Below are 15,054 nucleotides of genomic sequence, written 5' to 3'. Positions count from 1 at the left end.
GTGAAAGCGAGAGAGAGAGAGAGAGAGTGTGTGTGTGTGTGAGAGAGAGAGAGAGAGGAAAGCAAAACTGGGGTGTTAAAAATCTTGTTGCCTCCCCCTGTGTGAGCTGTGAGAGGAAGCTGCAGCACACTGAAGGTTTCCTGCTGCTTTAACTGAGCATATTGAGTCTTATGTGGCTGCAGCTATTAAACGTGGCTTGACTGATATTTCAACAACAGTGGATGGCTGTTTGGTGGTTGTTTGAAGATGAATTTATGCACTGTGGGGATGTTTGTATGGATTCTTCTGAATGGAACCTTTTGTTTGGTGAGTAAGTAACACTCAGGTCATTCTGGTTAAAAGTGATGCATCACTTTCTGTGGCGTTTTAAGCAGCATTACTTTAATGATGTATATGTGTGTTATGTGCTACAGTACAGTGTAGTGCAGGGAATTTAACAGCAAAATGCTCATCAGGACATTTAATTCCATCTGTGTAGTCTTGATTAGACCTTGTAGTAGTATTCTTTTAGTTATTCACAGTACACCATGTTTTAATAGTGGCTTGAACCATGAGGAGTGATTGATAAGTTAAGCAGTCATCATATACGCACATTGTCCAGAAGTTCTGGGGCATATGGATCATCTGGAGCAAATCCCAAGCATGTCAAAAGCAGTCTGAGGTTGCTGAAATAGATACAAAGGACACTTCTGTATGAAATATCACAAAGGTTATTGACAAACCTGTGCATGCATTTTGCAAGATCTGCATCTCCTACCTCATCTTTGACAAGTTCCAAATATCTGCCAACGTATCCTGTATTTAAGTATTTGTCTGTGCTTTTCTGTGTACTTTGTTCTTGGCCAACAGCAAATACACAGCAGCATCCCTTCCACCGAGAGAGCATCACCTGAACTCAACACAACCCACAGAGTCTCTGCACAGAAGGTCTGGCTGCTTCAGACCAGAAGTAAAAATCCCCAAAAGCCCTTGACCCCTCGTTCAAAGCAGGGACTGTGGGAGAGAGTTGAAGGGAACCCAAAGTCACCCTCCAACCCGTCCTTAAAGATAAAGCTCCAACCTATCACGAAAGTTCATGGAACATCTAAACTGTCCCGGACATTTGGTTGGGGAGACTTTTATTCAAATATCAAGACAGTCAAACTGAATTTGCTGATAATGGGAAAGGTTGTGGATCATGGGAACGGTTCACTCGGGGTCTACTTCCGCCACAACACCACAGGTGTGGGCAACGTGTCGGTCAGTCTTGTCCCGCCTATGAAAGAGGTGGAGTTCGACCTAGAGCGCCAAAGTGTGGTCAACCCCAAAGACTCCAAGACGTTCAACTGCAGGGTGGACTACGAGAAGACGGAGCGCAACAAAAAGGTGATGTTGTGCAACTACGACCCGTCAAAGACGTGCGCTCATGAACAGACCCAGAGCCACGTCACCTGGATGTGCTCCAAACCTTTCCAGGTTATCTGCGTCTACGTGTCTTTTTACAGCACGGACTACAGACTGGTTCAGAAAGTCTGTCCAGAATACAGCACCCAGAGTCCAGTTTACATGCCCAAAGGTTAAGTGGTAAAGGCAAGGGTGTGTAAATACATTCACAAAGAGAACTCAAGCAGCCCGGAGCCAGCATGATGGATCAAGGATTTAAAGGTGTCTTGAAAATATGCTTTTAAGTCTAATATTGTAAAATATGTTCTTAGTGAAATGTTCTGCCTGCTGTAGACTACACAAACTGACTGATGGTAGGGGTTATTGATTTCCTTTAACGGACAATTACATTTTTGATGAAAAGTTGTGAAGAACATCACAAGTTTCACCCTAATTTTTTTTTCTGACACAAGTCGTCCTTGAAAGGCTGGAACTGCACAATTATTAAAGTTGTTGAAATTCATCAAATTTTCCTTGCAGCTCTCAACATTAAATAACCTCTTAATACTTGCTGACAATAGCTTTTGGTTCATGAAGGCCAAAATGACGTTACTTGCTCAGATAGTCAGGATATTGCAAATCAAAACCTATATATTTTATACATTTCCCTCCACCAGAGTCTAATGCAGTACTGATGCAGTACACACAGAGCTGATTAAACCTAACAGCAGCAGGTGAAGCACACTGTATTGTGAAGTAAACTGGAACAATGAACAATGGTTTTTGATAAGAAATAAAATACAGTGAAACTTCCACAGTTCCAAGACAATAATCCATAATTTAAGTAATTATGCTCATTGCCAGAAGGAGGAAATGTTCTACATTGTACCTTTAAAACACATTTCAAGTCTTGATATTATTGTTAGGATATGCATTTGTCCCTATTGTAGTCTGTTACATTGCAGATTTTGTCATGTCGGCTGTTTTTATCTGTATTTTGCTCAATAAAACATGAATGCCATTAAAATCTCATCAAACAGTAGAGCCACTGAAGAATCAATAAGCTTACTATATAGAAAATACTCTCATGTTAAGGGTTCATGGAGAAAATGAGACCATTTTTGTTAGTAAATAGTTCAGGAGATATCAGAGCTCGACAACAATGTGAGATATCTGAAGTGAAAGATGCTTTGGAATAGTGCAAAAAAGACAAGTGGCAACTCATTAAACATATGAAGGCAAAGGGCTGACAGTGCTACAAGGTCTGCAGGAATAGATTAGACAAATAATATACGAGCTAATGAAGTATTCAGACAGCTATACAAAAACAGCCACCCAAAGCTTGCATTGCATTCAATACAAAATAGTTGTGGTTTATTCTTTTGGGAACAAAAAATGGCAACAACTAAGTGTCACTTCTTATAATCAGCGATATCTACAGGAAAGAAACAGCGCTGGTTCCTTCTTTCTATTACCATTTTCCAGCAGGTTAAAATGATAACTTCAAATGTATTTCATGTGATTTTGCCTTGGTGTGCACTTTTTCACATTTGATCTATTTTTGAACATTAAAACGTGTTCATTCAATTTCATTTCCCTTCAGTCTTCATGCCTGCAAAGAAAAAAAAATAAAACTGTCCAGTTTTTTCAATTTGCCATTGAAAATGCTTTTGTTTAACACGGCTTCAGAAACACTAGTGTCTGTACAAATTCCTCTGAAAAAAAATAGAAATGACAGTTCTGAGGGAAAAAAACAACTCCGTCATAAAAGAACATCAACATGCCAGATTAAATCCTAAGATTATTTTGTAACCTTTTTTCTTTCCTCCCTTTGTTGTCTCCTGGTATGTTTGTCTACTGACACCTTATTTTCTCTCAGGGGCTACAAACACAAATTCACACACAAAATACAATTTCCCCAAGAATGACATCCAGTTGTGCGTTGCAATTTTCCGTATCCCCCTTTCTGTGTCCCCAGCAATTTAAAAAATGAAAACGGACGCAGATGAAGCTTGAAGAGTTCTACGTAGGAATACATGTGTTGTTTCTGCTTCTTAAAGGGAACTTGTTCTTGGTGGTCCAGCGGAGTCCATGAAGCTTGCTTCAGTGTGTGCTTGCCTACAGTATTTCTACTTGACTGCTGGTAAGGGATGATAAGGGATGACCTGTGACTTTAGTGCAATGTTTTTCCCAACTTCTTCTGGGAAGATTCCTTTAAATGATTTTGTCCCATATCTCCTTTTTTGTCTAGCCCTTGGTTGTCTTTCTTGGGGTGCGGTTGGGTGGGGGGCTTCTAGTTTGTAACCAACAGGCCCACTTATTCCTCTTCGGTCCGGCACAGGCCTGTTAGGTCCTTTAGTTTTGGGGCTTCACGCTGCCCTCTACTCCAAATAATTAGAATAGAGCTGAAAGAAGCCTCGTGAAAAAAAAAACGGACATGTAAAGACTTAGTCCTTCGACCTTCCAAAATCCCAAACAGTTGGCTCTTAACACGATAACGTGTCCAGTTCTTCCTCCCAAATTCATTCCAGAGCAGGAACTAGCAGGATTTACTATTTCACACAAGGAAAAGAGCACAATGTCAGACCTCACTAAGCCAGGGCCAAGGAGAAAGTGGAGAGGGTTTTTTGTTTTTTTTTCTTGTAAACAACAAACATCCACTTCACAAGCCTGCCTGTCCCTCTCTGCCATCTCCTCCTCTTCCTCCTTCTTCTTCCCTCCATCTTTAGAAGAGACTAAATACAGCAGGTTCTGGATGGGGCAGAAGGGGGAGATTCGGGGGTAGGCTGTAGGTAGTGTAGTAAGTAACAGCAAGGGGAAAGGTTGTCCCTGTGTGTCTGATGAGGGATCTGTGTGTTTTTGTGTCTGTGTGTGTGTGTATATATATATATATATATATGAGCATGGGTGAGAAGCCTTGCTGTAAGGCTGTTAGGACTGTTTGAGGCGCTTGCGTGGGGGTCCGAGGAAAGGGCACTGTGCCGAAGCCAGGGAGCGGTATGCTTCGGCCACCAGGTGTGGATGAGACGCTACCATGGACTTCCAACCTGCTGTCTCCATCACCTCTGCAGCATGGCTGAGGATGAGAAGAAGAGACATGAAAAAAAATGAGTGACTTGTTGCAGTGTGTAGCACTAGCTTGCCTGTTAATATGGACAAGTTACCTGTACTGTGAAATGAAACCAAGACAAGAAAACATGACTTAATCTGGCCATGTGGCCTAGTCTTAGATAAGTGTGAGCTGAGCATCAGCACAGATGTGCATGTGGTGTTCATAGTTATTATCACTCTTTCATCAACACAACATTCAACAAAGGAGGTGACGATGGACCCTGTGAAGAGTCAGGTTGCCCTGATCCCTCGAAAAGCCTTAGCAGGGTTTAGCAATAACAAGCAGACCACTCCATAAGGGCACATGTGAAATTAAAATAACTGGGACAGAGCCACCAAGAGATGAGTTGAGTAGCAGACTGGAACCATCAGTAATGAGGCCATGTAAAGGAAGAAAGAGATGAAGCAAATCCACACAATAAGACAGCCAAAATGCACAGCGAGTCTGTGAAAAGGTGCTGGAAATCCCATTGTAAGTGATGACGAGCTTTTCTGTGTGTCAACTCACTAGTTGATGAAGTCGACGGCCTGCGTTTTGAGCTGGTCAGCGCTGTGCAGGTCAGCAAGGATGAGGATCTCAGCTGCGTTTTCCACAGACAGACTGGTACACAGCGCGTCCTCGCACATGACCTTCAGTCTCTCCAGAGCATACTGAAAGAGAGGACACACACAGAAATTAGTGTGTTTTTTCTTCTTCATCAGTATTCATATGGTATTTGCTGTGACAGTTCAGGTGATACTTGCCAATATTATTCAGTCAGTCTGGCCCCACTGTCTGTGGGGTCACACCTCTAACAAAGATAAATATATATTAGGCTTCTAAGGAGGATATAAAATAAACATCTCAGTGTTCGACCTCCAAAAGAAATTGTCTCAAAGTCAGTCACCCAGTAGGTATCATGAGAGGGTGACATCAGTGTGTCTTGAAATACCAATGGATTACTAGGGGAAGGTTTGGTGGATACTGCGCACCATCCCTGGTTCTAATTCAGCTCATTATCTTTACGTGAGGAAAAAAAAAATCAGCTGTTCTCATTAAATTACCGATTACCACTGCAATTTAGGTTTGCAATGACCCAAAATCAGGGAAGTGTGGTGGGAGCACCAAGTGTCTTTCAGTCAAAAGAATGAAAGATCTTCTTGGCATTGGTTCTCCTTGACACATCCATGGAGCATCAGAATGTTGTCATGTTATAATACCTTATCAGCTGCTGCAAGCAGGTCGTCAGCCATCTTGTCCAGATTGGGAGCCTTGTCTGTGTAAATGAAGCACATCATCTCCTTGAAGACCTCGGGCTCTACGTCATTGATCTCCACCCGGTTCTGAAACAGGGTATATGCAGGAATCCTGAGGTTAATTTCAATACCTTTTTAAGACTTTGTTAAAAACTTTTCAAAAATATTTAAAGACCCTATCGCCCCCTTTAAGCTGTTGTTAGGAGTACATCTTTAACAGTTGTAGTTTGCAGTTGAACAGAATTGAGTTAAGCTGAATAAACTTAACCTAGGTATATTGATTCCCTTCAGGCAGTTTTCAAATTAGTAGTAATTTGTAATTAGGTAAATAATAATTAAGTAAATAAGTAATTAATAGGTCGCTAAATCCAGACAGCTATTGGAAATGCACAGTAGTCTGCCTTTGACTCATTTATAGGAATTTATGTGCGGTGAAGCCATGTGTGCCGTGTGAGCCTGTTGAGTTGTGTGGGTCTCGCTCTCAATGCGTGAGCCGAGAAATTCAAGAGGCAACGTAACGCTAAAAACATAGTGAATTAAGTAGGCCCGCCTCTCATGGTTGGCAACAAACACTGCATTGTGGTTATTAGACAGCGAATAAACACACACTGGCATGTTGTACTATATTTATTTCAGGAAACCCAGACATGTGCCTAGTATGGGCAGGGCTCTAGACTAACTTGTTGCACTGGTGCTCCTAACTTTTTTTCTTAGGTACACCACATCTTAACACCCACCCGCACACTTAACACCGCAGTTTGTTCTTAATCACTGTCCATATATTTCTGTGCACATCAGTACATTCTATATGAACAGGTTTAATAATCACATATCATCCTGAAATGAATTTGGACATAATTGTATAATTAACATTAAAAAATATTTGAATGCTGATAGTACTCTTTCAAATTATGGACAAACTAGCCAACAAGTCTGCCTGTCAGAAATCCATAATAAAGAGTCAAAGTTCATACAGCACTCTTCATTTCCCTGTTTGCTTTCTCTGTGTATTTTCTGGCTGTCACTCCTCACTTATCTACCTGGCAATGTGAATTAAAATATCATCATATACACCATTATTTATTTATTTAATAGTTGTGATTGAGATATATATTTTGTTTTCTTCAACACATTTTTAATGCAGCTACAGTATCTCTTCTCTCATCTTCCTCACCTCTCTTCGTCAGTTTCTCCTATGTCTCCTCTCTTTCTAAAGCTGAGCTGCAGCTGACACTTTTCATTCTGTTACAGCTTTAGCTGTAGGCAGATATCATACTGGCAGACAATGGTCCGCTATAGCAGGATAATAACAATACTTTTTAAATGGGCGTTCGTCATGTAACCATGTTCTATAACTCCTTAAAACTAGCTGACTGCTGTCAGTCAGAGTGACTCAGCTTCATGGATGAACCACACAGGTTAGATAAAACTGTCCGTCAGACCTGTTGTTCAGTCTGTCATAATGCTACGAGCACGTCACGCACCCTCCCTGAACATTACCGGCTCGTTATCATCACTCACTCAGCTCAACAGCAAATTAGCAAAACCTGCATAGTGGCAACAAATCCTCCTCCTCCGCTGCATGTTCACCTAAACTGCGGTTGCTGCTGTTCTGTTCTTTAAACCCTGTCTGTCTGTCTGTGTGTGCGCACTGCAGTGAGAGGGCCGTATGAGTTCTGCACACACGTTTCAAAAAGTCCGGGCCAAAACGAACTTTGTTCTTGTTCTTAGCACCTCGGGAACACGAACAGATTTCTCTGTTTTCAGGGAGTATGGAACAAGCTTTAGCACATAGCATCCGCTCTGTCACAAGTCCAGACGCCTTGCTTCTATCTTCTCTATGTATGATGGATGACTGAGAATCTTCATCAACAAAACTGTATTCACATCAAAACATACACAGAGGTTTAATAATCACATATCATCCTGGTGGAGGTGTATGTTTTGGGGGGGAATGTCAAGGGAAATTTTTAATTTTTAAACATTAAAGTTTCCAACATAAAATCCTAAATGGCCTCACTTACTCTCACACACACACACACACCTGGGCAGCTACACCTGCAATTTCATTTCTTACAGTCATGTGCAAAAATGGAAAAAGCAATTCTCTGCTTCTGCAGCTTTGTCAGTGAAGGATGAATCTTGACCCCCAAGTACGGCAGGACAATTGCATTTCAGGTGCACTATCATTCCGTTTCACCAAACAGCTCTGTGCTGCAGCCATTTCACAGCATACAATCCCTCACTCACTTTACCCCCTTACAAAGCAGTGCCACTTTAGAAATTAAATGCATTTATTTCTAAGATTTAAAAAAAAAAGACTTAACTCAGGACTTACCTTTTTGCTTTCCTCCATCTCGTGCTCAAACATGGCGCTGAATACAGGGGAACGTGCTGGAGAGCATGAGTAGGAAACGTGTTAATGTAATTTACGGGGTAATTGTGGGATCAAGTAACAGTCAAGAGGACAACAACTTAAAAGTAAGCATGCAAGCAACTGAAAGAACAAACAGTACAAAGGGATTGCATCTGAGTCATGTCTGTACCTGCCAGGATGGCTTTGTGGGCTTGAAACTCCTGGCCGGCCACACACAGGCAGCAGTCTGTAAAGCGGGAGTTCTCCCACAGGCCACCAAGCTCATCTGCTAGCCGGCAGTCAGGCACCTTCACCATATTCATAGTGTTCTGCCCCGATATGTTGACAGAGTCTTGCACCACACTCACCTGAAGGAGAGAAGTTCAGTGAAATACAATACACCAAAACTGTGGGGTAAAGAGAAAACATATCAAAACCTCAACACAAGGAATAAGCAGCGTACCTCACAGAAAAGAGTGAGTTTGTCATCAGGTAAAAGTCCGTTGGCCTCATCTAGGAGGAAGTCTCTCCGGATGAACTTTTTAAAGCCCCAGTCTTTCCCTTGGACAAAGCGATATGCCCGCTGGCTTTCTGCAGAGAGACAAAAAGCCAGAAGAGTCGATAAAGTCCAAGATAATGCAGCAAACTGCAAATGCCACAGACTTATACTGATTCTGTGTAAGTCATTATTTTTCCTCACCCATGGCTTTGGTCTCCTCTCCCTTGGCGTTGAGGATAGAGAACTTGAACTTGGCCCGTACTTCTGCCTTTGGACAGCTGACCAGCAGCAGGTAGAGGGACAGGTAGTCTTTGCTCTCTTCATCCAGGCCTTTGGGATTCACTCGCAAGCACCTGGGGATGAGAGTAAAAAAATAGGTAGAACAGGGGTGGACTTTAGACTTGATTGTGGGAATACATATGCAGACACACCCACCATTTCAGTTTGTCGTTGGCCCCAGAGGAGAAGGTGGAGCTCTTTATGACCTCACCCATCTCCTCACGGCAGAAGCTGAAGTTGTTGATGGTCCACATGTAAGAGAACTTCACCACTTTGATCTGGAGGGTAATATTTAGTCAATGTTTTAAGACTGATTTTAATTTAACAGAAATATGTAACAGTTCACACGTTACCTGTGTGTAGCACCAGCTCTCGGCCACAGGCCCGCTGGACATTTCCGCAGGGGGAGGGGGACTCGGGACTCTTGACATTGCCAGCGTGACAGAAGGTGCTGGGGGCAAGAGGGTGAGGAGGAGAAATCTGCCACTTGCACTTGTCAATATTCAGTCTTGACGTCCATCTGCATCAGCGCACACCAGATGGAAGCAGTTTGCCCCCTACAAACACACAACGTGACCGTGATTAATTGGTCTGACTAGAATTCAAAACCTAATCTCCTTGAAAATCTTGTTCACACATCCTAGTAACATGCAGGCAAGTGATCACACAAACCGCACAGAGGAATGTTTTTTTGTTTTTAAACCAAAGCACATCTTATTGTGATGCAACACACAGGCACTGTTTCTTTCATTAATCCAGGTAGGACTCAATATCATTTAATTCATGTGGCCACACTGCCTGCTGCTGTGGTTTCTTGTGTTGGGGTTAGATGAATTGTCCCTGACCCACTAGGGGACAGCAGGAGATCGATGGCCCATGCGTGCTCTAAGATCAATAGCTGCTGCAATTGCAATTAAGTCTCGAAAATGAACTGTAAATAAACAATCTAGCTCCCAGGACTAGGAAGAATGGGTCCACTGGCCAAATTCAGGTGACTAAATTACCTTCAATTCATACGGGAAGGCCAAGCAGATTAGTGATGGACACTTTCGAATAAACTTTTGAACCCAGATAGCATAGAGATTATTTACACCTAATTATCTCTTTAAATGTTTTAACTAGTCAGGAGAGACCATCAAAATATTTAGTCCACAATTGTTTATTTTCAATATTGAGATATTCTGCGACATACCATGATACAGTGAAAGACTTGCACAACAAAATAACTAAATAAACTAAATAGTCATTGCTTAGCATAACTAAGTTCCCAAAAAATGATTTGATTTTTTTCATTCTTGGAAATAGAAGGTTTAATATTTATCAATTATACTTATACAGAGATGTTATATAAATGCTTTATGTTCCTGTTATTGTCACCTAATCCTATGAAAAGAGCCAAACAAACAACGTATTTCTGGTGTAGCCAAGGACTGACATCGCTTACACCTCCACGCCTCTACTGTTACCAAAAAATGATCAGTGAGACACACTTGTTGTGCCGGGTGTTATAAGTGAGTCATTCAAGTGTCCTACTGCTGCCATTATTATTTAAGAGAGCTCCAAAATCACTGGAAATAGTACAGTAACATATAGTCCAAGCTAATAATTTACTGTGTTTTGGTGACTTTATGTTATAAAAATGAAGATATTAACACTGTGAAATTAAATGTCTCTCATACACTTCCCATCCATCAAAAAATGCACTGCTGCTGCAGTGGACACCGTTCGAGTTTCCAGATAAGACCAAATTCCTAAACCTTCTCTAGCTTGCTACCAGGTCAGAGACTGAGCAATCTGTGGCCATTTAATCCACTATCCGGAGCCTTTTTTCTATTTCACCATTTCTCAAAGCCTGCATCCATCTCTGCAACCTTTCTCTCCCTCACTCACAGCCTTTAATGTCTTCATGTCTTCACCTATAAATTCAATTTGGGTCAAAATTCAGTGCAACAAACTGTGACGGTTGAGAGCTGAGCTTTCTGCACCTGATGATTACACTGAATGAAGGTGCTGCAGACCAGGAAGCTGCTTAGAGGCCTATGTGAAATGTGAAGATGGAAAACTGGATTCAATTAACTTAATGCTGCCTAATTGGCAAGTATAATACATGTGTTTTTGAATCTATGCAATGCAAAACAATTCAAATCAGCACCTCTGTGAAGTTTTAAGAGTGTCTTTAATCTCATCCAAAGAATAAAAAACCTACTAATCTTCGTTAGAGACAACTGGTAGCTGATGACTGGAGACATGAGGATTACAGAATGGGGTACAGAGAAAGAAAATGAAAAGTAAAGTGATAGAGAATCCAACTGGAAAACAGGTGGCGAATGAAAGATGGATCACCATCTGTGGAACCATTCACCGAGATAAATTGCCACAAAAAGAGGTTAGATGGAAAAAAATCACAGGTATAAGAGAGAAATCAAATACAGATTTGAAGACAGTTGTCTGCAATGACAATGAACACAGCACTGAAACTTTACTCACAAAATTGTGGCTACAATTACTATTACAGTCTGCCTTCCTTATTTTAAGATGTCAGTTTATCCTGCACCATAAACATATACAGCATCTGCTCCTCTGTTTCTGACAGAAGCAGCTGTGCAATTGGTTAAATACACAGCAGGTGTAGCTAGTTGAATGAGGAAGGAAGCCATTAGGAGTAACATAACATAAAACACCATTAGCAGAGGTCAAAGGCAATGTTATAAATTCATACAGTTGTCAGCTGTACTTTAACCAGACAATCTATACACCTATCAAAGATATAAAGAAATCATCTGTGTCCAATAATTTGAGCAGAAGTTGGTACAAAGTTTCTGAGAGCTGCTATCCAAATCCACCAAACAGCCAGAAAGTGATATTTCTGGCTAGAATAAACCAACAAAAAAACATGGCAATTATGTACAACCCTGAGATGTTGCAGTTTATGAGCAGACTTGACAGAGTAAAACACACACCTTTGCAGATCAATAACAAAGCATATCTGAAATTACCCGTCAAGTGTATAAATGTATATTGGTGAAATATGATACATAGAGCGTCAGTTTTGACCACAAGGTGTTTTTCCTGACATTTCACTTCTTTGATCAAAAAAAGAGAAATCAATCTTTGCTCTAAATTAAAGACTGGAGGTATGGAAGCATTCCAGGCTGCAATTTCCAAGGGGATGAAAAAATTGCAACCCTTGTCCAGGTGTCAGTGAACACAATGTCTGTTTCCAAAGCTCTGGTCTTTGAGGACTGCAGTAAGCCACAGACAAACCTTAAAACTATAATTGGTACAGGGACCGGGGATCGATTGTGGAGCGCGTGTTTGGCCTCTGTGGGAGTGATTTCATATTCTGCCCTTGGTCATGGTGCTCCTCCTTTCCTAAAAACTCAATCTCAGAGAGGTATGAACTATTGATTTTGTTACAGCGATCAGCTTGCCTTGCTCTCATCCCTGACTTTGTGCAGACCCACAATTACATTGAAAGGGATTTTACTGGGCAAAAAAAGCATTAGCACCCAGACTTCACCCACCATCTGTACTTCCGACCTAAAACCCTGTGCACTTCAGCAGGTATGGGAGGTTAAAGGGAGGTAGGACCCCAATGAATATCTAATGTCTCCAGTCACCTGGTTTATGCTATTACACACTGTTACAACTGCAGTGCAGACCTGTAAGGGCAATTACTCCTGCATTTAGAAAGCATGGCAGTGGTTTTGCTTTTTGAAAAAAACTAAATAACAACACACAGAATAAATAAATAGATAAATAAAAACAAAATAATCACCAGAAAAACTAATTCTTGTGCAGCTACAACATGATGACATAAGCCCAGCTTGTTTACATACACATTGCAAATAATTTGTAGTTTAATAATGTCTGTAAATCTAAGTTTGCTTATCCATTGTGAATACATACACTCAAAAAATTAAGAACTCAAGACATTAAAGCAATTTCCTGTGTTAATGCGGTGCAAAGAGGGCATTACATGAAAACTTAAGTTACAGTTACACTTGTTTTTCTATCATTTGAACATTCATGGCAATTGCAACCTGGATTTTTTTATTTGGGTTATCCACATAAAAGTAAACTCAGCTAAACTGACTAAGCCATAGAAGGCAAAAAAAAAGACGGACTCAGGAAAAACAGAAATTAAAGGCCAGTTCCAGTATGCTGCGTGGCAAGTTTTATGACTTGACAAAAATGGGCAACGAGGCAACAAATATGACTGCAACTACAGCAAGATGGCCCTGTTCCTACAAGCAGCACGAGTTCTCAACATCATCAAAAATGAAAAAATCTTAATACTGCTGCAATGCATTTTATTATTTAGTGAATAGTGATAATGTCTTGACTGGATAAATAAATATTTAAAACACTTAGAGAATAAAGCATGTCCCGTGTGGCTACCTTATTTACAGAAACTCTACTTTTACTATGTGACATTTAACTTCAGACCGGCAGACAACAGACTATCAGACAGACAACACTGTGAAGTGAATTGATTCAATGATCTGGCCTCCAGCAAAGTGACATTAGCAATAAAACGCCTGCTGTTTGGTCAGCTTCCAGGACAACATGACTCACTCAATGTACATGTACTGACGTGCCCAGATTGCTAAGGAAGGTCTACCTGAGGGTCAATGTGAACATACAGGTCCCACTATTTTACTACTCAAACTATAACTGACAGCTGCTCACTTAACAAGGTATGGCTTTGTTGAAAATTAGACCGGAAAAAAACAAACCATAATAATGTAAGCACTTCTCAGAATAAGCTTCCTATATAATTATCCATAACAATGAATTACCTTAATAGCTCATAAAAAGTATGAAGGGCCCTAAAGCCACTTGTTCTATGAACCTATTAATAACCACACACATTGTTTAACAAAATTAGATTTAAACCTAGCCATATTCAAGGTATTTGTATATAGTTATAATACACATTTTTGAGAAATGATGTTAGGAACTGAAACAAACACTTTGCAGTTAGTTAATGTAAGCGATGACAGTAGCAGGTAATTAACCTGCTAACAATAAAGATTACCGTCACAGGTACCTTGCTTTGAATTTGTACTCCAATTGAACTACATGCTAAGACCACAACGTTTCTAAAGACAAAAACATACAACGATGCCTCTGATACTATTACAACTACATAAATCCTGTCTAATCCGGACAATATGACGATAGCACGGCAGCTAACTCGATCGAGCTAACAGACCGACTAGCCCCATCACTGTAGCAGCTACCCTAAGCCAAACAAAAAGGACGGGGAAATATCTGCCAAAACTGCAACAAATTATGGCAATATATACACTATCTTCTTGTAATTGAAGTTTTTAATGTATATACTATTGCTTTAAGATTTATTTATCGACAGACTCACCTTTATGCTTGAATAAATTATAACGATAGTAGTCCGGGGTCTTCTGTTGTTGTTAGCTAGCCGTCTGTGGAACTGGCAGTCTATCTGCTTGTATTGGAAACAGCACCCCCTGCTGTCTCGGAGTAATTACCTAAGCTACATTCTATATGGCACACACAATGATCCACGTAAAGGAAAACCGATTACAGGATACAGTTTTCTGTACAGGTAAATTATATATAGCTTCGCTTGTGTGGAAACTTCTGTAGCAGATTCTAAAAAACAGGTTTTTCATCCATGTAACTTTGTGAACAACACAAGACACAGCTGTGGCGAGTCATTCATCATTCACAGGGATGCAGCGGACTATTTAATTTTTACCACCACTGGCAACTAATTTATCTTAAATTAATCAGCAGAGTAGATGCTGTAGCTCATCTACCCTATCATCTTGTGCCAAGATGATAACACATTGTGCCAAGATTAACAGATATCAATTGTTAAAGGTAAAATGTAATTAAGACAATCTTGGAATTAATCTCTGGATTTTTCAGTTCACCTTCAATGTGTCTATAATAAATCCTAAATGTGTACCGTCCATTTGGTAAACATATTTGGTAATAGACTGAAAGAAGTAATTAGTTTGGACCAGTTCGGCTGAACTGGTTGTAATGAATTTGTGCCATCTAGTGGACATGATAAAGGTGAGATGCAGCCCACCTGAGAGCAGTTTACACAAATCATTTTGTCTTTACATTATTTAATGAAACAGTATTTATCTGTTTTTACAATTTAAAAGCAGCATGTTAAGAAAAATACTTGCAGTATCCGCATTATGATCGCTTTATA

General features: G+C 40.5%; 2 protein-coding genes across 2 annotated transcripts; one reads left to right on the top strand and one right to left on the bottom strand.

Annotated features, from left to right (window-relative positions):
- The first annotated feature begins 267 nt into the window (after positions 1-267).
- On the top strand, positions 268-1,609 carry LOC114451640 (neurexophilin-1-like). The gene is made up of 2 exons (XM_028430410.1): positions 268-307; positions 833-1,609. Exons 1-2 carry the CDS (start codon positions 268-270, stop codon positions 1,558-1,560), a joined length of 768 nt encoding a protein of 255 aa, XP_028286211.1. The 3' UTR covers positions 1,561-1,609.
- Positions 1,610-4,240: 2,631 nt separating this feature from the next.
- Positions 4,241-14,320, bottom strand: LOC114452494 (speckle-type POZ protein). The gene is made up of 10 exons (XM_028431827.1): positions 14,227-14,320; positions 9,197-9,400; positions 9,000-9,121; positions 8,766-8,917; positions 8,529-8,656; positions 8,256-8,433; positions 8,048-8,103; positions 5,674-5,796; positions 4,982-5,124; positions 4,241-4,438 (listed from the first exon to the last, which is right to left on the bottom strand). The coding sequence occupies exons 2-10, from the start codon at positions 9,272-9,274 to the stop codon at positions 4,294-4,296; spliced, it is 1,125 nt and encodes a 374-aa protein (XP_028287628.1). The 5' UTR covers positions 9,275-9,400; positions 14,227-14,320; the 3' UTR covers positions 4,241-4,293.
- Between the last annotated feature and the right edge of the window lie 734 nt (positions 14,321-15,054).

Source organism: Parambassis ranga, chromosome 19, assembly GCF_900634625.1.
Source record: "Parambassis ranga chromosome 19, fParRan2.1, whole genome shotgun sequence".
Classification (NCBI taxonomy): domain Eukaryota; kingdom Metazoa; phylum Chordata; class Actinopteri; family Ambassidae; genus Parambassis; species Parambassis ranga.
The sequence above is the reverse complement of the archived record's forward strand: the minus strand, read 5'-3'. Positions and strand labels throughout refer to the sequence as shown.